Source organism: Rhinoderma darwinii, chromosome 2 (assembly GCF_050947455.1).
Source record: "Rhinoderma darwinii isolate aRhiDar2 chromosome 2, aRhiDar2.hap1, whole genome shotgun sequence".
Classification (NCBI taxonomy): domain Eukaryota; kingdom Metazoa; phylum Chordata; class Amphibia; order Anura; family Rhinodermatidae; genus Rhinoderma; species Rhinoderma darwinii.
Window position 1 is genome coordinate 13,992,464 of NC_134688.1, and position 23,486 is coordinate 14,015,949.

The 23,486-nt window shown below is 39.9% G+C and overlaps 1 protein-coding gene across 10 annotated transcripts in view; it reads right to left on the reverse strand.

The window, feature by feature from the left end:
* TENM4 (teneurin transmembrane protein 4) overlaps positions 1 to 23,486 on the reverse strand; it is a 1,217,405-nt gene that overhangs the window by 371,166 nt on the left and 822,753 nt on the right. For all 10 annotated transcript variants that reach the window (XM_075851385.1, XM_075851380.1, XM_075851378.1 and 7 more), the window contains one exon: positions 17,923 to 18,033. In XM_075851385.1, the coding sequence (XP_075707500.1) occupies positions 17,923 to 18,033 (111 nt within the window). The remainder of the gene's footprint in view (positions 1 to 17,922; positions 18,034 to 23,486) is intronic.

Here is a 23,486-nt window from a genome sequence, read left to right on the forward strand (position 1 = left end):
CCACATACCCACAGATCGTGACACTGCATGTCCTATATTGGTGCGTTTTCACGCACCTACATGCCCATTGAAGTCAATGGGTGCGAGAAAACCACGCACAGCAACGCACACAGTTGTACACACGCGTTTTGTACGTGTGGAAATCTGTCACGCTTGTGTGAATGCAGCCCTAGAGGGTGAAGAGAATATGAAATCTGTTCTCCACTATGAGGCACGATGAAAATAAAAGCAGGAATTTCGTACACATTTGTTTACTATGTCATTGAGAAATGATTACCATTGATGTTAATATCGCTTGTGAATGAAATTTCCCTTTATCCTGTACATATAGTCTAGATATAAATATATCACCACACGGTATATCAGCACGGGGAGGTTGTGTCGCCTGCGTTGCGCTCGGTCCATTGTGAGGCAGCAGGTGCAGGCAGGATCAGGAATATAGGAGCCAGATGCAGACGCTTTGCTGGAAACAAATCATATCCCCGCTCCTCGCTGACGATCTTTCTCTCTAGAACATGTGGTGAATATGATTTGGCCGAGATTTTTTTCCACTTCTTGGCTAAAAATACACCGTTCGCCACTGAGCGCGCCCTAGAAAGCGACATTTACTGCCGTGGGTGATCTCTGTATATAGCCGGGCAAATTACCTCTTATTTGTCTGGAAAACATGTTCTTTTTGCTTCTGCTTGCTACAAACTGTAGGAAACCTGAGTCTCCTACATGCAGCGCCGTATTAAATTTGATTTAGGGCCCCAGGCAGAAAACGCGGTTGGGTCCCCATTTCTACCTCTGGGACCAGGACCTGACTGGATCCCCAATTGTAGGCACTACTTCTCAGCTGGATAGGGTACCGAACGGCCACTAGTGAGGGTGGATGGTGAAAGTCCCCAAAGTGGTGCTGGAGGGCCTGGGGCATATGCCCCTTTTGCCGTCCCTATAATCCAGCCCTGACTACAAGTCTCTGCATGTTTTTGTTTTTGTATTTTTTGCTATTTCTCATAAAATTCTACTGAATCCTGAGTAATATTCTCCACGAGAAGGTACAGATGGTGCAGCACTAGTATAACTTGTGATACAATTTCTTCACTATAGAGTAACTATGTTCCTCGATACCCCCCATAACTCTGGGGCTATAAATTGACAACTTAAAGGGTGTGTCCAGCTTTAAGCACTATAAAACTACATAAAAAGATGAATATTTTTGAAAATACATTACATATCTTGTACTAAGTTACAGCCTTTATTATACTCCAGAGCTGCATTCACAATTCTGCTGGATATAAGTGGAAACAGTCAGCGAGCTTGTCGTCAGAATAGCTAAGCAGCGCTCCTATTATTTCTAATGGGTGGCACTTCTGTTCTCCCTATGGTGAAGTAGAGCTGATAATCAGTCCAGACTAGAAAGTATTTGAACTTGGCTCTTTGCAGTTTTGCGCTATAATGGTGTAAAGCGATAAAGGTGCAATTTTTTTTAATCACCTCTGATAATTTATTTATACAGGGGTCCATTAGTGTGCTAGAAAATGGCTGGTACTTGTGATGGCACAGATCATTAGGGGCACTTGGTCTCGAATGAAAAGTCAGATCGTAGCCCAGTTGTTGCATCAGGTTAATATATTATTCCATGTGACATCTTAAAGGGACTGTCCATTGTGTACAATACCTTTTTTTGTTTGAAGCATTCTTTGATGATAAGCTGATCACAGGGTATCCTGCTTCTGGGTCCTCCAACATTTTAGTTGAATCTGTAGTGAATCCTGATCGTAAGCGTTCAATTTCCCTGTAGTGCCCCCACAGGGGGAATTAAGCATTACAAGTTTCTCATTGAAATCAATGAGCTATCCACGTATTTCATAGACCTGCCAGGTCCTCCAGAGCAAGAAAAATTCTCTTTGCAGCCATTCTCTACTCTGGCTAATATCTTGAACAGAGGATGCCCCTCTATTAACACAGAATTCCCTTAGAGGGTATTTAAACAAGACAGCTTCTTTAACCCTCACTCTGTTTTCAAGGTACTGTGACAGGTAGTCCATCAGTACAGGGGATCCAAGGTTATTGTATTATACTTGCACTGCTTAACCCATGATTTGTTTTTGGGGGAGATAACCTCCAACTATGATATTGTAGCTGTTCTGTAAAGGCTCCTATGTACAAAGTGACAGCCAATAAGTGATCACTTAGTAGTGCTATCAGAAGACATGTAAAAGGGCCCTTTAGTATACATTAAAGAGGTGAAAACTGGGTTTTAATATCTCACTTCTAGGCTGAGATATGATTGCTTGAAGTTACAGGCTAAAAGCCTGAGGCTGCACTACTAAGATTTTCTGATGACAAGATGTCCCCTTCTGATTTGGAAAAACTTGACTGGATTTAAATAACCAATACAGCAATATCTACATTTTGACTTGGTTGAATAGTGGCAATTGTGTGTATATGTGTAAACATTGATGAGGGTGGTGACTGAAATCAGAATTTCTCAGTAGTACAGCCTCAGACTTTGGGCCTATAACTTCAATTGATCATATCTTAATAGAAAAATAAGATATTAAAAAACTATTTTCACATTTGTAATAGAGGATAAGGAGACTTTTTTTTTTACATTGTAAGATACACCTAATAAAAGAACTATAAACTTTTATACATGGGCCATTATTCAAATATTTTTGAATAGTTATAGTATTGTTTGAATCATTTTTTAATTTCTTCGGATGAATTATCGTTAAAAATGTCTTGTAATTTTTTAATAATATGAATAATAATGACTTTCTATAAATATTTTTCATAAAAATCGAATCATTCCCGGATGATAACTTTTTAAGTGTAACAAAAAAAGTGTCAATGATCAAAATATCAAAATCATTTTACATTGTGGGTGGTAGAAATATTTGCTGCTGTTCAAAGCAAAAAAGTTTGAAAGAAATTTTTAAAAAAAATAAATATATGCCAATGCCACAAAAAAAAAAAAAAAAAATTATAAAAAAAATTAAGAAAATTGAAAACTATTTCTTAAGGGTAATATATTCAGAAAAATTGTCTTCAGCCAACCTCCAACCCGTCGTCAGCAGCCCCTTTCTGAGAAACTTGTGCAACCTCTCCCTCAAATTTACAAGTATAATTACGATAAAAAATGTAAAAGCCAGGTGCTGGGCTATGGGAACCTCAGGAGGCCTCGGTATAATTGCCAGACGTGCCTCTGGTACACTCCTACTCGTCATACCCCTTTCTCCACAAAAATGTCACGCTGCCACTTAAGTGCCTAATGTACGGCAAGGTTCAAATAGTTACAGCAATTTAGAGCCTCGGAGAGAGATCCAAGGAAAATGTTTCCTTTCCAGCTACTTATCAAATTTAGATGGATAATAAGGCCATTATACTTTAAATGTTTTTGTAGTTTTTCATTTTCTTTCAGCGGGCGGATATTAGGGGATCAGTTCATTCTAAAACCTGATTTCTTAGACGTCTGTGATTTTATTCCACTTTTGAATTCTAATAAACCTGTTTTGTATACTAAATGATTGCCCCCCTCGCCTTGGTTGACTTTCTCCGACCAATAATCTCCCGTGTGTCAGCAAATAAAGGGTCACTTACTAAAAAAATTAATGTATACCTGGTAAAATTCCTTTAATCCAATATAAACAGGGCCTGAAGTTGCAGATTATTGGGTATTTTGGATAGTTATTAAAAAGTATGTAAAAAAAAAAATCCAAAAATTCTTCTTCTGGTCTTGTGGGATTCCAGATAATTTAGTATTTCCGTGCTGGAAACAAGTGCCAGATTATCAGAATTTTTGTATGATGGGTAAAAGGAATTGTACTGTATGGTAAACTTGCATAATTTGGCCGAGTTGCTGTTCTGGACTTTAGGACAGCTGAGTGAAAACCGCTATGTAAGGGCGGCCATAATGGTTGTCACTCAGCTTTTCTCAGAAACAGACAGATCAAGGCTCTTATTGTCCCCAATAGTGGATACCCATAGGTCCGTTTAGGGCGGCCGCTCCTGGGGGCACACGGCTGCCCTAAGAACAAAAACATTATAGGACTCCTTTGCATGCGGATACAATTGGGAATGCTTGCGAGGCAAGGGAACCATCAATTTCCTTCCCCGCCATTCGGTGCTTTTTTGTGATGCAGATGGTGTGATGACTTAATCGCCCCGACAGTGTAATGCCACTGGATGAGCCCTCGTCAGAAGGGACCAGGCCTGCATCACTGGAGGAAAGGATGGCATGGGGACGTGAACAGATTAGTGTGGCGCTATCTACAGAGGGCTGTGTGGCGCTATATACAGGGGGCTGTGTGGTATTATCTACAGGAGGCTGTAGAGCGGTGCAGCAGGGCGGCGGTGGAGAAGGGAACAGCCCAGGGCCTATGGTCTTCTTAATCCACCACTGATTTTCACAAATTTTTCCCAAAAGCATATATACAAAGGAAATGGCTGAATGGACTTTTCACAAGACGTCATAAAGGCCTATATTTATTGGTGATTCTTGGGGTGGGGTGGGGACAAAACATTACTGTCTATATCACGAGACTTTACATCTGCTCATAAATGTTCGTATTTTCTTAGTCTGTGCAGAATTTAACTTGTTGGAGCTGCTGTTTGTGCTCCGGAGCTGCTCTTCCTACTGTTACTGAGTACAGTAAGGCACAACCATTTTGGTGTCTATGGACAGCTGGCTCTAGTCACCTGGTCACCCAGTATCCATACAAGTACACAATGACCTTTCCCCTTCTTGGTACTCTGTAACTTGCCCTTTTTTCTCTAAAAATTTAGGTAAAAAAAACACATTTCAAAAATACCTAGAAATACTATTTTTTTATTCATATAACATTGTGAAGGTATATATATATGTGTGTGTGTATATATATATATATATATATATACATACATTATTAATAGGCTGCAGCTATTACCTTCACCGTGTGTTCATTATACAGAACGCGGTGATCTCATTCTCTCAATTTTAGTCTCTGATTAATGTCGCTCACCTCAAGTATGCAAAAATAAAAATTTTTTTTAAAAAAAATCCCCTTTCTGTATTACTCTGCTGGATACCACCCATGCTCAGCTCTCTTTAATCATCTCATCATTAAGGAATATGTCACAGTTTAACATGACTTTGAAGATGAGGGGAATTGATAGGTAAAATGCATTACGGAGCTCGGGAAGGCAGTGAAGGTGGGAGATAGGAAGGTTTGACAGAAGTTTGCAATTATAGCATTTCTTCGGCTCAAAATAGTGATAGGATTACACAACAGGAAGCCTTGACTTTCAACTATGACACCTGATAAGAAACGTTCTCATACCAGCTCTAATAACCGGGCCCAATGGGCATCCAATGCAGGGCTGACATAGGAGAGCACAAAGATAACTGCAAAATGTGGCCCAGGGCAGAGGCATAGCCAGGCTTTCCTTTACCCCAGCAAAGGTTCAGTTTGATGCCCCGATCCCTGGCCAAGGCAAATATCCTGGCCAAGGCAAAGTGGTTTGTGGGCACCCCCCTAGCACCCAGAACCCTGGGAAGGTGCCCCTGTCGCTTCCCCCTAGCTAGACCCCTAGCCCAGGGCCCTCTGTAAGTAGGATTTCCATCAGGACGGTAAAGCGTTGGCCCAGCCGGTATTAACACTGGGGGGAGGTACCAGTGATTATCATTTTTACTGGCAGTAGCAAGTGTCTGTAATTTTTCATAATGCGACATTACGTCTGGAGTCAGATTACTTCCCATTTGGATACTCCTCCTTTGCCGGGTTGTCCAACCCTAGGGATATAAGCAGCGTCAGGAGTAGGTCAAGTGTGGGATTGGTACCAGCGGGCAAAGCAGCCGAGACTCAGAGTCATTCATATTCAACAGATGTGGGGGCCTTTTGACTGGCCTCTAGTGACCATATATTATAGTAAAAAGGACCTCACACCTGCATCAAAAATTTTAGGACCTACCTACGTATCAAAAACATTATGGCCTCCTGCGACCACAGGTTACCAGGCCCCGCTGTTGTGTAGAAAGATTTCACTGTAGGTCTTTGGGGATCATGATGAAATAAGCATACGTCACTAGTAAAGCTGACCATGCGCAGAAGAGAAAAATATGAAGAATTTTGGCAGGATTGGGCGATGGCACTATGCGTATGAGGCCTTCTGACTTCCCCGATGGCAGATTTCAGGGGAAAGGGGGATCGAGCATGATAGTTTCAGGTCTGGCAGTGGCTCATTTCCCTCTTCCCACTGAAAAAAACATGCATGTTTATGGTGGGGTCGGGAGAAACAGCCGTCGGCCGAATAAGAGTATGGCCAGCTTAAGAGTGAAGGGGTGAATTCTTCCACAACGGTGGCCATGCCATGATATAGGCAGGTAAGTGAACGGATAGTGGGTGTCTAGTTGCGTGGGTGTCTGGGCGTATAAATCTGAGTACATGGGTTGGTGCGTTTGAGCATGGGTGGGTGTATGGGTTGGTTTGTTGGTGATTGGGTGGGTGTCACCTGGACCAATGCTTGGACCTGGCCCTGAATGAGTAAACTTTTAACCATGGTTGTGTGTAAGTGCCGGACACTCGGTGGCCGGCTAATTATTTGTACACTGATTTCCATGGTATTTTGTATGACAATGTAATTTTTGGGAATTGGGGGTTTCTGTCATTTTTGATGGCATAACTAGTTCAGCATGCATCTCTATTCTTGTTATCAAAAATGATTACGATACGAAAACCCTGACGGACCACATTAAGTCACTAGGGTCTATTGGTGCCAACTTAACCGTCCCGGCTTCCCTTATAAATGGAAGCCATGACACTAGTGTGAACATAGCCCAATTTGGGCATTTTATCACTGTATGGAAATGGTTTCAGTTGTGTGGCCAGTTTGTTTAGGATCAGGAATGGGATCAACTGGGGTGTGTGGGGGTCCCAAATGTCAGCTCATTAATCACACATGTTAAAAAAGGATTTTCTGGGAGAAAAGCCCTTATGGTAATCTAATTGTCCACCCCATGCAATGCAAAACGGCCCTCTGAAGACTGGTCTCTGTGTTTTTATTCAAGGTTAACAAAATAATCGCAGATGGACGATCAATATTCATTTAGGACCGTAGTCCGGGCGGCCGGGCTGTTCTTCCAGTGTCCTGAACCTATTTATTTTTTTAGTCATCAGGCATAAGGGAAATCCTTTAAATTGAAATGTAGTTGTGGCTGCGTTTTCGGGTCTGCTGTTCAACAAAAATAAACCTTGGACTGTGGCGAACATTTATGTTAAATGTGAGACCTATTACATTGTCAGAGAATTCTGTTTTAATCCCTATTATCTCCTGAAGGATGGTGAAATTATACACCGTGGAAGCGGAAAACACACAAACGGCTTTTATTATTAGAACGATTTAAAAAAAAATAGAGGTCAATTAAAACAAATAAGGAAAAATTACACCACAAATACCTCAAGACATTTGGAGAAAACATATGGAATGATTTACCAAGTAAACAAAAATGCCCAAAAAAAAAAAAAAATCCAGATTGACTACCTAGAATTTTTGAGATAAATTACGAAGGAGATGTTGAGAAGATGCTGGGGTTGGAAAAAAAATAATAATTTAGAACCTACAGTAACATAAGTCGTTAATAATCATAAAACTTAAAGTTATATTCTGGCGGGGCGGGGACTGCTACAGCGGGGGTGGCAGGGAGGTGGACACTGGGCCAAACAGGATGCCCGGAACTTCAGGTTTTCAAGGGTTAAGAAATATAATGTACACATATGAAAAACGCAAGTCAAAGATGTCTTTGAAATTAACCCCTTCCCTCATCCCGACACACATGTACGTGATGGTGACTGACAGCCAGGCTCCCACTGCAACGGCCAGGATCGGAGAAACCTCTGATCTCGAGCATTCAACCCCATAAATGCTGCAGTCAAGAGCAGGGACGGCATGGTTTGACAGAGGGAGGGGGCTCTCTTTGTCAGTCATCAGCTGTCGATGGGTTGCCATGCAGGCTGGGGGCCAGAAAAAGTCCCCCAGGCCCACCATGACCGTATGCCTATTAGGCCATGCCAGAGGCACATCCGAGTAGACTGCCTGTCAGTTTTACACGGACAAGTAGTGATGCTTTGGTATTATATCAACAATTGGAACATTGGAATGAGAAGAATAAGTGGGATTAAAAAATAATTAAAAAGGAGTTAAATTGTTTATTAAAAAATAAAAAATGCACAGTAAAAAAATAAAACAAAATAATTTTTTTTCATAAAAAGTGTAAAAAATTTATAAAAAATAAAATAACAATACACACATAAGGTATCATCGCTATCATAATGACCCAAATGATAAAGTTAACACATTATTTAAGCTGAATAGTGAACGTGGTACAAAACCCCGCGACAAAACAACCACAGAATTGCTTTTTTCCCATTCCCGTCCCAAAACAAAACAAGTTCACATGCGGTGGAAAAATAGAAAAGTGATGGCGAGGCAAAAACAAATTATTTGAAGAAAGTGCCTTTATTGTGCAAAGGTAGTAACAAATAAAAAATCTTTACATATTTGGTGTCGCCGTAATCGTACCGACCCATAAAAAAAGGTAACATGGTATTTACGTCGCATTGTGTAAATTTCAAGTGCAAAAACAATGCCAGGATATCTGTGCTCATACAACAATGTAGACAATTTTTTTTTCATAATTATTCATTTATGACTCATTGGCACGTGATTGATGTTGTTTTTTTTTTGGGTCATTGGAAAACCCAGCGTAAATGTACAAAAGCTAGGGTTGTAAAAAATCAAACATTCTTGGGGAAACTACAGTAATAGTAACAGTAAGTTGTTAATAGTACACAAAATAAATTAAAAAAAAATTGTAAAAAAATTACTCAGCAAAAAAAACAAGGCAAAAAACGAAATCTCTGAGACTGACTGACTAGACTTCCTGAGGTACGGTGAATTAACCAGTAGATTTTTTTTTAAAGGTGCTAGGGTTGGAAAAACAAATTTATTGGGGAATGTATAGTAAATCACTTATTCACAGAATAGATGATAATTGAGTGATCGCTGGGACCCCCATCGATCACAAAAATGGGGCTCCCAAATTCAAAACCCCTCATCCCTCATTACTGCTTGACCCCAGTGAGCAGGACATGGAATGGAGCGTCGGTTAAGCCTGCGCGCTGCCGTTCCATTCAAAGTCTAGGAGGAAGGACGGAAACAGCCGAGAGCAGCGCTCGGCTATTTCGGTCATTCCCATAGACATTCAATGGTGCAGCGGGGGCATGCTCGATCGCTGCTCCATTCAAACTCCTCCTCACTGAGGGAGGTGTAGTGAGTCCCGAACCCCCCTGGTCCTATTGATAGCTGATAATAGTTGATTCTGGGACAACACCTTATACCGATGAATGATGATGATAATAATATTATTATAATTATTATCATTAGGCTGGGTTCACACAGAGTTTTTTACAGGAGGAAAGTCTGCCTCAAAAGTTTGGAATTTTGAGGCAGATTTTCCTCTGCCTGCATGCCGATTTTCGCTGCGTTTTTCACCTGCGGCTATTGAGCACCACAGGCATAAAACACAGCGAAATATGCTTTCTCTGCCTTCCATTGATGTCAATGGGAGGTCAGAGGCGAAAACGCCCGAAGATAGTGCATGACGCTTCTTTTTCCTGTGAGCTGTTTTTTCCGTTCGCAAGAAAAAAACGCCTCCGCCTCCCATTGAAATCAATGGGAGACATTTTCGGCCATTTCTTGGCGCGTTTTGCAGCGCGGTTTCCGGGTAAAAAACTCATAAAAAAACTCGGTGTGAACTCAGCCTTATTAATAATAATAATAATAATAATAATAATAATAATAATAATAATAACAATAATGAAAATGAAAATCACTAAGTAAATAAAATAGCACAAAAAAACAAACAGATTGATTTACCGACTATAATTCCTGAGGTAAATTAACAAGTAGATTTTTGTGAAGAAATTGGGGTTAAAAAAAATATATCATTTTTTGGGGATTATACAGTCAAGCTCCTAAATCTTATAAAAATAACAGTAAAAAAAAAATTAATAAAACCCAAAATTGTCCTTCGACTGAGCTAAAGCTCGGGTTGGAAAATTTTTTTTTTTTTAAATAAATCAATAAACAATAAATCTAAGTTGTAGTTAATAATAGTAATAATAATAATAATAATAATAATAATAATAATAATAATAATATAAATAATAGTAGTAAAAAAAATAAAAATCACCAACCATCAAAAATAAACTTCTAGATTCACTTACTAACTGCCTAGAATTCCTGTAAATTAACAAGTAAACTTTTTAAAGAAGCTAGAATTGGAAAAATTATAATTCTTTGGGGAATCTACAGTAAATCACATTTAACTTTAATAATAAAAAATATAATAATAATAATAACAATAATAAATGACTTAGAAAAAAAACTTCTCCCACCAAGAAAGCTGCCAGATTGACTTACTGACTAGAACTCCTGAAGTTAGAACTTAGTAAGTAGATTTAAAAAAAAAAAAAAAAAAATCTTTGGGGAATCTACAGTAAATTTCCTAACTTTTTAATAATAGAAGAAAAAAAAAAAAGTTCTGATTGGAATTGAAATTTTCCATTCTAAAAACTTTTCTTTTTAATAATAATAATAATAATGTATGCCCCCTTATTCTTTAGAGAATTAACTCATTAGCAGAAGTGTTCCGCCGCTGATGCGGTATGCGTGAAATTTCTCTCCCGACTTTCACACTCGGTGTAATAAATAATTATTCATAATGTCTTTTTACAAGTATTATCCTACTCGTTATAAGGTCACGCATAATAGACAGCAGGTTTATTACTTCTCATGCATTCAAATTCATCATTATTCCATTTGGTTGTGTTTTACTTGGATCTCATAAAAAAAAAATTAAAAAATGTTTTGTGAATATAAAATATTTGAAGAAAAAAATGTACCCGACATATTGTTCTACCACGGCCTGGCATTAAAAGGTAATTACAGGGAAAATAGCTTCAATTCTAACAATAGACCTAATTAAATATCACAATTTAATTAGAAAATCTGTTTTTAATAAACTTATTATTTTGTACTTCAATTTCCTGTATTAGAATAAAACATTTTTTTTGCTGCCACTGTCAAAAAATAAAAACATATTTGAGATTTTCAATGGATAAGGAACATCCCTATATCCTACTAAAATATAGTGGTGGCCATATTGATCTCTTATGAGAAGTCTATTGGTGACCAATAATATAATTAGAGACAATGTGGCTATTTTATAGGCCCGAGCAATGTTTTTGCTGAAAACTGAATATTTTTAAAATTTAGTGGTTCATGGTGGCTTCATAGGCATAATATTTACTTAATCTACAAAATCGCCTCCTCTAAGTCAACTTTAATGTATTGTAGTCTGCCAACATCACCCCCAAAAAAGGCAAAAAAGAACGGTAAACATGAAACACCCTGGGTCAACATAACCCCACTTACATTCAAACCCCCCTCCCCCATAACTATTGAGCCAAAACCCTTATTAAATGTATTGCTAATCATAATATGACTAAAGATTTCAGAGGGTCCAAAAATAAGGACCAGGCGGAAATGACTGGAAGAGAAGAGGAACAATGGCATCTCTATGTAAAGGATCTGCCAGACACAGCTTCTGTGTCAACGCCCGTAGGTAATCAGTCTGCACCTGCTCCTATGTCTGTGAGACTGACTCCATCTTCCACCACTCAGCATAGCTGGCTTAGTAGTGGGAGAGCCTATCACAGCCTGGCCAGACGGAGCTAGCTCCCGCCCACTGTCTATTTATACCTGCATTTCCTGTTCCTCCTTTGCTTGTGATTCTGCTCTGCTGGTTTCCTGGCCCTGCTGCAGCTGCTTGAACTACTATCCTCTGCTTGTTATTGACCTTGGCTTACTGACTACTCTTCTGCTCAGCGTTTTGTACCTCGCTCACTCTTGGTTTTGACTCGGCTCGTTCACTTCTCTTGTTGCTCATGGTGTTGCCGTGGGCAACTGCCCCATTTCCCTGGCTTCTTTGTACCCTTGTCTGTTTGTCTGTCGTGCACTTATTGAGTGTAGGTACCGTCGCCCAGTTGTACCCCGTCACCTAGGACGGGTCGTTGCAAGTAGGCAGGGACTGAGTGGCGGGTAGATTAGGGCTCACCTGTCTGTCTCCCTACCCTGTCATTACATAATCACAAGCCCATATACCTAGTCTACCCTGGTCCCTGACTCAACTATGGACCCCCTTGAGACCCTGGCTCAGCAAATGCAGGGCCTCTCCCTACTGGTCCAAACCCTGGCTCAGAGGGACAACCAGCATTATGCTACCCTGATAGTGCCCCCCACCTCACCTCTTGAACCCCACCTCAAGTTGCCTGACCGGTTCTCAGGGGACCGGAAGACTTTTTTCTCCTTTCGGGAGAGCTGTAGGCTCTATTTTCACCTAAAGCCCCACTCCTCAGGTTCTGAGAGCCAGCGGGTGGGTATAATTATGTCCCGGCTCCAGGACGGGCCCCAAGAATGGGCCTTCTCCTTGGCTCCTGACGCCCCTGAACTTTCCTCCGTTGATCTTTTCTTTTCTGCCCTCGGGCTCATTTATGACGAGACTGACAAGACTGCCTTTGCCGAGAGTCAGCTGGTGACCTTACGTCAGGGTAAGAGACCTGTGGAGGAGTATTGTTCTGACTTTAGGAAGTGGTGTGTAGCTTCTCGGTGGAATGACCCTGCTTTGAGGTTCCAGTTTAGATTGGGTCTGTCGAACGCCCTGAAAGACCTGTTAGTTAGCTATCCCTCTTCTGACTCCTTATATCAGGTTATGGCTTTAGCAGTACGTCTTGACCGACGTCTCAGGGAACGACGACTGGAACACTTCTGTGCCTTCCCCTCTGACCCCCCCATGATGGCTCCCGAGGTTCCGTTGCTTCATTCTTCCACGGAAAACTCGGATGAACCTATGCAACTCGGGGCCTCCGTGTCTCCCCAACTACGTAGAGAGTTCCGCAGGAAGAATGGTCTCTGCTTCTACTGTGGGGATGACAAGCATCAAGTGAACAACTGTCCTAGGCGTAAGAATAAGCAGCCGGAAGAACTTCCGCGCCTAAGTGACCATCAGGGAGGTCACTTGTGCGCACAGGTATTTCCTGTAAATATGAAACGTAATAAGATCTTGCTTCCTTTTCAGGTCTCTTTTGGTGGTAGGTCTGCTACCGGCAGTGCCTTCGTGGATTCAGGGTCTTCTGCTAATATTATGTCTGTGGAATTTGCTATTTCTCTAGCTATGCCATTGATTGATTTGCCTAAACCTGTCCCGGTAGTGGGTATCGACTCCACTCCTCTTGCTAATGGTTATTTTACACATCATACCCCTGTTTTTGAACTCCTTGTTGGCTCCATGCATTTTGAGCAGTGCTCTGTACTGGTGATGCAGGGATTATCGTCCGATTTGGTTTTAGGCCTTCCCTGGTTGCAGTTGCATAATCCCACGTTTAACTGGAATACTGGGGATCTTACCAAATGGGGTAATGAATGCATGACGTCATGTTTTTCTGTTAATTCTATTTCTCTCCCTGAGGAGGTGAACACTCTACCTGAGTTTGTTCAGGACTTCGCTTGTGTTTTCTCTAAAGAGGCCTCCGAAGTGTTACCTCCTCATAGAGAATATGATTGCGCAATCGATTTGGTACCAGGAGCTAAGCTCCCTAAGGGTAGGATATTCAATCTCTCTTGTCCCGAACGTGAAGTCATGAGAGAGTATATCCAGGAATGCCTGGCCAAGGGTTTCATTTGCCCCTCTACTTCTCCGGTAGGTGCTGGCTTCTTCTTCGTAGGGAAGAAGGATGGTGGTCTTAGGCCGTGCATCGACTACCGGAACTTGAATAAGGTCACTGTAAGGAACCAGTACCCCCTTCCTTTGATTCCTGATCTCTTCAATCAGGTTCAGGGGGCCCAATGGTTCTCTAAGTTTGATCTACGGGGGGCTTATAACCTTACACAACCGCATCAAAGAGGGGGATGAGTGGAAGACTGCGTTTAACACGCCCGAAGGTCATTTTGAATACCTCTTCATGCCCTTTGGGTTGTGTAATGCTCCCGCGGTCGTCCAGAATTTCATAAATTAGATTTTAAGAGACTACCTGGTGGTATTTCTTGTAGTGTACCTTGATGACATACTTGTGTTTTACAAGGACTGGTCCTCCCACATTGAACATGTCAGGAAGGTGCTCCAGGTCCTTCGGGAAAACAAACTGTTTGCTAAGACCGAGAAATGTGTGTTTCGGGTGCAAGAGATACTATTTTTGGGTCAAATTCTCACTCCTCATGAATTCCGCATGGACCCTGCCAAGGTCCAGGCTGTGGCGTAATGTGTCCAACCTGCCTCCCTGAAGGCGTTACAGTGCTTCCTGAGATTCGCTCATTATTACAAGAGATTTATTGCTAACTTCTCGGTCATCGCTAAGCCTCTTACGGATCTCACTCGCAAAGGTGCTGATCTCCTCCACTGGCCTCCTGAGGCTGTCCTGGCTTTTGAGGTCCTTAAGAAGTGCTTTATCTCGGCCCTAGTGCTTGTTCAGCCCAACCAAATGGAGCCATTCATCGTGGAGGTTGACGCCTCCGAGGTGGGAGTGGGTGCTGTCTTGTCCCAGGATACCAGGTCCCTCACCCATCTCCGTCCCTGTGCCTACTTCTCCAGGAAGTTTTCGCCCACTGAGAGTAACTATGATATTGGCAACCCGAACTCTTAGCCATTAAATGGGCATTTGAAGAGTGGCGCCACTTCCTGGAGGGGGCTAGGCACCAGGTTACGGTCCTTACCGACCTCAAGAATCTGGTTTTCTTAGAATCTGCCCAGAGGCTAAACTCGAGACAAGCTCGATGGGCGTTATTTTTTACCAGATTCAACTTTTTGGTCACCTATAGAGCTGGGTCTAAAAATATTAAGGCTGACACACTGTCGCGTAGCTTCATGGCCAGCCCTCCTTCGGAGGAAGATCCTGCTTGTATTTTGCCTCCAGGTATAATAATTTCCTCTATTGATTCTGATTTAGTCTCTGAAATTGCGGCTGATCAAGGTTCAGCTCCTGGGAACCTTCCTGAGAACAAGCTGTTTGTTCCCCTGCAACTCCGGCTAAGGGTACTCAGGGAAAATCATGACTCTGTACTATCTGGCCATCCAGGCATCCTGGGTACCAAGCACCTCATTGCCAGAAACTACAGGTCGCCTGGGTTGCTTAAAGACGTTAAGGCCTACGTCGCCGCTTGTGAGGTTTGTGCTAGGTCCAAGACTCCCAGGTCCCGACCAACAGGCTTACTATGTTCTTTGCCCATTCCCCAGAGACCTTGGACCCATATCTCCATGGATTTTATCACCGATTTGCCTCCATCTCAAGGCAAGTCAGTGGTGTGGCTTGTAGTAGACCGCTTCAGTAAGATGTGCCACTTTGTGCCCCTCAAGAAACTACCCAATGCTAAGACGTTAGCCACCTTGTTTGTCAAACGCATCCTGCGTCTCCATGGGGTTCCTGTCAATATTGTTTCTGACAGAGGGGTACAATTTGTTTCATTGTTTTGGAGAACCTTCTGTAAAAAGTTGGAGATTGATCTGTCCTTCTCCTCTGCCTTCCATCCTGAAACTAATGGCCAAACGGAGAGGACTAATCAGTCTCTAGAACAATATTTAAGGTGTTTTATCTCTGACTGTCAACATGATTGGGTCTCATTCATTCCCCTCGCCGAATTTTCCCTTAATAACCGGGTCAGTAACTCGTCAGGGGTCTCCCCCTTTTTCTGTAATTTTGGGTTTAATCCACGGTTCTCCTCCGTTTCACCTGGTTGTTCCAACAATCCCGAGGTAGATGTCGTTCATCAGGTACTGTGCACAGTCTGGGCCCAGGTTCAGAAGAACCTAGAGGCATCCCAGAGCACACAAAAGACTCAGGTAGATAGAAGACGTTCTGCTAACCCCTAGTTTGTGGTCGGGGATCTGGTGTGGCTATCTTCTAAAAATTTTCGCCTTAAAGTCCCGTCCAAGAAGTTTGCTCCACGGTTTATAGGGCCGTACAAGGTCATTGAAGTCCTTAACCCTGTCTCCTTTCCGACTGGAGTTGCCCCCGTCTTTTCGAGTGCACGATGTCTTTCATGCCTCCCTCCTTAAACGCTGCTCCCCGTACTTGGCTCCCTCGAGGAAACCTCCGGTCCCTGTTCTCACCCCTGAGGGGGTAGAATTCGAGGTGGCCAAGATTGTGGACAGCAGGATGGTCCAAGGCTCCCTCCAGTACCTGGTCCATTGGAGAGGATACGGGCCTGAGGAGAGGACTTGGGTACCCGCTCGGGATGTTCACGCTGGGGTATTGCTCAAAAGGTTCCACCTTAGTTTCCCCAATAAGCCAGGTCCACCTAGAAAGGGTCCGGTGGCCCCTCATAAGAGGGGGGGTACTGTAAGGGTATGTTCACACGTAGTCAACAAAAACGTCTGAAAATCCAGAGCTGTTTTCAAGGGAAAACAGACCCTGCTTTTCAGACGTTTTTTTACCAACTCGCATTTTTCGCGGCGTTTTTCGCGCCGTTTTCGCGGCGTTTTTTACGTCCGTTTTTGGAGCTGTTTTCATTGGAGTCTATGAGAAAACAGCTCCAAAAACGTCCAAAGAAGTGTCCTGCACTTCTTTTGACGAGGCTGTATTTTTACGCGTCGTCGTTTGACAGCTGTCAAACGACGACGCGTAAATAACAGGTCGTCTGCACAGTACGTCGGCAAACCCATTCAAATGAATGGGCAGATGTTTGCCGACGTATTGGAGCCGTATTTTCAGACGTAAAACGAGGCATAATACGCCTCGTATACGTCTGAAATTTGGCCGTGTGAACATACCCTAAAGGATCTGCCAGACACAGCTTCTGTGTCAACGCCCGTAGGTAATCAGTCTGCACCTGCTCCTATGTCTGTGAGACTGACTCCATCTTCCACCACTCAGCATGGCAGGCTTAGGAGTGGGAGAGCCTATCACAGCCTGGCCAGACGGAGCTAGCTCCCACCCACTGTCTATTTATACCTGCCTTTCCTGTTCCTCCTTTGCTTGTGATTCTGCTCTGCTGGTTTCCTGGCTTTGCTGCAGCTGCTTGAACTACTATCCTCTGCTTGTTATTGACCTTGGCTTACTGACTACTCTCCTGCTCAGCGTTTTGTACCTCGCTCACTCTTGGTTTTGACTCGGCTCGTTCACTTCTCTTGTTGCTCATCGTGTTGCCGTGGGCAACTGCCGCATTTCCCTGGCTTCTTTGTACCCTTGTCTGTTTGTCTGTTGTGCACTTATTGAGTGTAGGGACCGTCGCCCAGTTGTACCCTGTCGCATAGGATGGGTCGTTGCAAGTAGGCAGGGACTGAGTGGCGGGTAGATTAGGGCTCACCTGTCTGTCTCCCTACCCCGTCATTACACTCTACAAACGTCTATTCTAGCACTATCAACTAGGTAAAGACCAATTACAAGTATGTATATATATGATTTATAAACAAAATTATCAGTTGACACATACAAAAACAATAATAAACTAGAAAAAAATCTCATATACAAGGCTAGAGCTGGACAGAGGCATGTGCCATGTGTTGGGGTACGCCATGCGAAATGGATGCAACCCAATGTTATCTAGGGGATAGATGATGAAGACCTCCTTGACTATCACCTTGTAGATGGCGGCATCCTGTTCTTCATAGGAAGCCATGTGTATAGTGCATTATATCTATTAAAAAGTGAGATGATGGGGGGCAGAGAAGTCACAACTCAGATTGCCCACATAACACTCTTGTTCCCGGGTATTATATGGCACATGTCTCCATCTTGCCTTGGCCCAACATTTATAAGAGTTAGGACCATGGGAGTAGATGTTCCCAATATCAGTCCACCAGACCTCTTTTTAGCACTGTCACTATAATACCACGGTTGGATCTACCTGTGCTCCTGTGAGTATATCCTGAAAACTGGAACTGTTGATTATCCCCGAGGACTGTGGTTGGGAAACACTGTTCTAGAGCAGGATTCATCAACTCCACTTCTTGAAGGTCTGTAAAAGAATAAGTTTAATAAGTTGGTTTCATAAAGATGTGCACCACATTTTATACACAAGACCACCCTAAACTGTTGGGTCCATCACCATAGATATATCACATGAGCGGACAAGTGTCAGCCTACTATTTCAATATGATTCTCCTATCTGGGGCAGGGTGTAGCTCAAGACTAGAGATCCGAGAGCTACAAGATGTCTTAAATATCTATCACAACCTATAAGGTGGCCATAGATATCAGCTGTGGGCTAAATCATTAATTGCTCAACTGCTAACCCAATAACAAGCTTTTTCTACTCAAATATAGACAGCGCCGATGTTACTCCTGGGTTGAAATGGATAAGAACAGGTAAAGTCTATGTCTGATCCATGTTACCCCCAAAGCAATTGATGGACCATGGTTTTCTAAATCCTGAAGATGTAATGTTTTTAAAAAAATCCCACCAAAATTGTCCACATCCATCAAAAACATTCTACCTCAGTGACGGTCAACCTAAGAGATATAATGTTTGGGCCTCAAATGCAGCTTTTGACTCCACCAAGGGGTTGCATATCATATCCGGCCCTGGCTTCTTCTGTTCTAATGGTTGAGAAGAGTGCTCAGCCGATTAACCTGGGGAGGAAGCTGCGCCATATAAATTTGAGTCTCCGGGGGACGCACATCAGGGCTACCAGTTTAGCATTACTTACTTATTATTGCCGTTGGGCAGCTTCAGAGGTGAGATAAGCTTCATGCATAAACTGTGCCCCTTCTTAAATCTTTCTCTAGGCAGCAGCCTACGCTGCCTACCCATTGTATTAAACCCTGATTGGCTGTAATCAGTAACTCCATCAATTACACTAAATGTCTCAATTTTTCTGCATACAATAACAGAAAGTGAGCAATAATAAACGTAACTAATCCCTTTTTGGAAAAAACAGAAATTGGCAAGACACCTTACGAAAGAGCTTATTATTTATATAATTCCACCATATAATTGTAATTATGCGTAATATCACAGAAGCAGAAAAATCAAAATTATTTTTTCCACCTGATGAATAAAGTAAAGACTAGAACCCAGAACACCCCAAATCTTCCATTATTTTGCACACAAAGACGGAAGAGACGTCTTTGTTACTGATTCCATTGAATTGGAGCGGAGGAGATTATAGCTGCCTTAACAATGTGACGGCAGACAAAAATATCAGGATATTAATAATAGTCAATTTGTGAGTTCAATAACAATATCAGGTTATACATTTGATAAATATATCGGAAAAATGTGTTCCCATCTGTATATTGTAGAAATACGTCTAGCTACTCAAGAGGTTTGCAGTCAAAGAGGGACAGAAAACATTCTCCCGGATCTCAGGGCAATTCAGTCAAGCTAAAAAAAAATCTTCATTATCACATGTACATAGGGGCAGTATAATAGTAGTTATATTCTTGTACATAGGTGGCAGTATTATAGTAGTTATATTCTTGTATATAGGGGGTAGTATTATAGTAGTTATATTCTTGTATATGGGAGCAGTATTATAGTAGTTATATTCTTGTATATAGGAGGCAGTATTATAGTAGTTATATTCTTGTATATAGGGGCAGTATTATAGTAGTTATATTCTTGCATATAGGGGCAGTGTTATAGTAGTTATATTCTTGTATATAGGGGGCAGTATTATAGTAGTTATATTCTTGTATATAGGTGCAGTATTATAGTAGTTATATTCTTGTATATAGGGGCAGTATTATAGTAGTTATATTCTTGTATATAGGAGCAGTATTATAGTAGTTATATTCTTGTATATAGGGGGCAGTATTATAGTAGTTATATTCTGGTATATAGGGGGCAGTATTATAGTAGTTATATTCTTGTATATAGGGGGCAGTATTATAGTAGTTATATTCTTGTATATAGGGGGCAGTATTATAGTAGTTATATTCTTGTATATAGGAGGCAGTATTATAGTATTTATAATCTTGTACATAGGGCAGTATTATAGTAGTTATATTCCTGTATATAGAGGCAGTATTATAGTAGTTATATTCTTGTATATAGGGAGCAGTATTATAGTAGTTATATTCTTATATATAGGGGCAGTATTATAGTAGTTATATTCTTGTATATAGGGGCAGTATTATAGTAGTTATATTCTTGTATATAGGGGCAGTATTATAGTAGTTATATTCTTGTATATAGGAGCAGTATTATAGTAGTTATATTCTTGTATATAGGGGGCAGTATTATAGTAGTTATATTCTTGTATATAGGGGCAGTATTATAATAGTTATATTCTTATATATAGGGAGCAGTATTATAGTAGTTATATTCTTGTACATAGGGGCAGTATTATACTAGTTATATTCTTGTATATAGGGGGCAGTATTATAGTAGTTATATTCTTGTATATGGGAGCAGTATTATAGTAGTTATATTCTTGTATATAGGAGGCAGTATTATAGTAGTTATATTCTTGTATATAGGGGGCAGTATTATAGTAGTTATATTCTTGTATATAGGGGCAGTATTATAGTAGTTATATTCTTGTATATAGGGAGCAGTATTATAGTAGTTATATTCTGGTATATAGGGGGCAGTATTATAGTAGTTATATTCTTGTATATAGGAGCAGTATTAAGGTAGTTATATTCTTGTACATAGGGCAGTATTATAGTAGTTATATTCCTGTATATAGAGGCAGTATTATAGTAGTTATATTCTTGTATATAGGAAGCAGTATTATAGTAGTTATATTCTTGTATATGGGGCAGTATTATAGTAGTTATATTCTTGTATATAGGAGCAGTATTATAGTAGTTATATTCTTGTATATAGGGGCAGTATTATAGTAGTTATATTCTTGTATATAGGAGCAGTATTATAGTAGTTATATTCTTGTATATAGGGGGCAGTATTATAGTAGTTATAGTCTTGTTTATAGGGGCAGTATTATAATAGTTATATTCTTGTATATAGGGGGCAGTATTATAGTAGTTCTATTCTTGTATATAGGGGCAGTATTATAATAGTTATATTCTTGTATATAGGGAGCAGTATTATAGTAGTTATATACTTATATATAGGGAGCAGTATTATAGTAGTTATATTCTTGTATAAAGGGGCAGTATTATAGTAGTTATATTCTTGTATATAGGGGGCAGTATTATAGTAGTTATATTCTGGTATATAGGGGGCAGTATTATAGTACTTATATTCTTGTATATAGGAGCAGTATTATAGTAGTTATATTCTTGTACATAGTGGTCAGTATTATAGTAGTTATATTCTTGTATATAGAGGCAGTATTATAGTAGTTATATTCTTGTATATAGGGGCAGTATTATAGTATTTATATTCTTGTATATAGGGGCAGTATTATAGTAGTTATATTCTTGTATATAGGGGCAGTATTATAGTAGTTATATTCTTGTACATATGAGCAGTATTATAGTAGTTATATTCTTGTATATAGGGGCAGTATTATAGTAGTTATATTCTTGTATATAGGGGCAGTATTATAGTAGTTATATTCTTGTATATAGGGGGCAGTATTATAGTAGTTATATTCTTGTATATAGGGGCAGTATTTTAGTAGTTATATTCTTGTATATAGGGGCAGTATTATAGTAGTTATATTCTTGTATATAGGGGTAGTATTATAGTAGTTATATTCTTGTATATAGGGGCAGTATTATAGTAGTTATATTCTTGTATATAGGGGCAGTATAATAGTAGTTATATTCTTGTACATAGGTGGCAGTATTATAGTAGTTATATTCTTGTATATAGGGGGTAGTATTATAGTAGTTATATTCTTGTATATGGGAGCAGTATTATAGTAGTTATATTCTTGTATATAGGAGGCAGTATTATAGTAGTTATATTCTTGTATATAGGGGCAGTATTATAGTAGTTATATTCTTGCATATAGGGGCAGTGTTATAGTAGTTATATTCTTGTATATAGGGGGCAGTATTATAGTAGTTATATTCTTGTATATAGGTGCAGTATTATAGTAGTTATATTCTTGTATATAGGGGCAGTATTATAGTAGTTATATTCTTGTATATAGGAGCAGTATTATAGTAGTTATATTCTTGTATATAGGGGGCAGTATTATAGTAGTTATATTCTGGTATATAGGGGGCAGTATTATAGTAGTTATATTCTTGTATATAGGGGGCAGTATTATAGTAGTTATATTCTTGTATATAGGGGGCAGTATTATAGTAGTTATATTCTTGTATATAGGAGGCAGTATTATAGTATTTATAATCTTGTACATAGGGCAGTATTATAGTAGTTATATTCCTGTATATAGAGGCAGTATTATAGTAGTTATATTCTTGTATATAGGGAGCAGTATTATAGTAGTTATATTCTTATATATAGGGGCAGTATTATAGTAGTTATATTCTTGTATATAGGGGCAGTATTATAGTAGTTATATTCTTGTATATAGGGGCAGTATTATAGTAGTTATATTCTTGTATATAGGAGCAGTATTATAGTAGTTATATTCTTGTATATAGGGGGCAGTATTATAGAAGTTATATTCTTGTATATAGGGGCAGTATTATAATAGTTATATTCTTATATATAGGGAGCAGTATTATAGTAGTTATATTCTTGTACATAGGGGCAGTATTATACTAGTTATATTCTTGTATATAGGGGGCAGTATTATAGTAGTTATATTCTTGTATATGGGAGCAGTATTATAGTAGTTATATTCTTGTATATAGGAGGCAGTATTATAGTAGTTATATTCTTGTATATAGGGGGCAGTATTATAGTAGTTATATTCTTGTATATAGGGGCAGTATTATAGTAGTTATATTCTTGTATATAGGGAGCAGTATTATAGTAGTTATATTCTGGTATATAGGGGGCAGTATTATAGTAGTTATATTCTTGTATATAGGAGCAGTATTAAGGTAGTTATATTCTTGTACATAGGGCAGTATTATAGTAGTTATATTCCTGTATATAGAGGCAGTATTATAGTAGTTATATTCTTGTATATAGGAAGCAGTATTATAGTAGTTATATTCTTGTATATGGGGCAGTATTATAGTAGTTATATTCTTGTATATAGGAGCAGTATTATAGTAGTTATATTCTTGTATATAGGGGCAGTATTATAGTAGTTATATTCTTGTATATAGGAGCAGTATTATAGTAGTTATATTCTTGTATATAGGGGGCAGTATTATAGTAGTTATAGTCTTGTTTATAGGGGCAGTATTATAATAGTTATATTCTTGTATATAGGGGGCAGTATTATAGTAGTTCTATTCTTGTATATAGGGGCAGTATTATAATAGTTATATTCTTGTATATAGGGAGCAGTATTATAGTAGTTATATACTTATATATAGGGAGCAGTATTATAGTAGTTATATTCTTGTATAAAGGGGCAGTATTATAGTAGTTATATTCTTGTATATAGGGGGCAGTATTATAGTAGT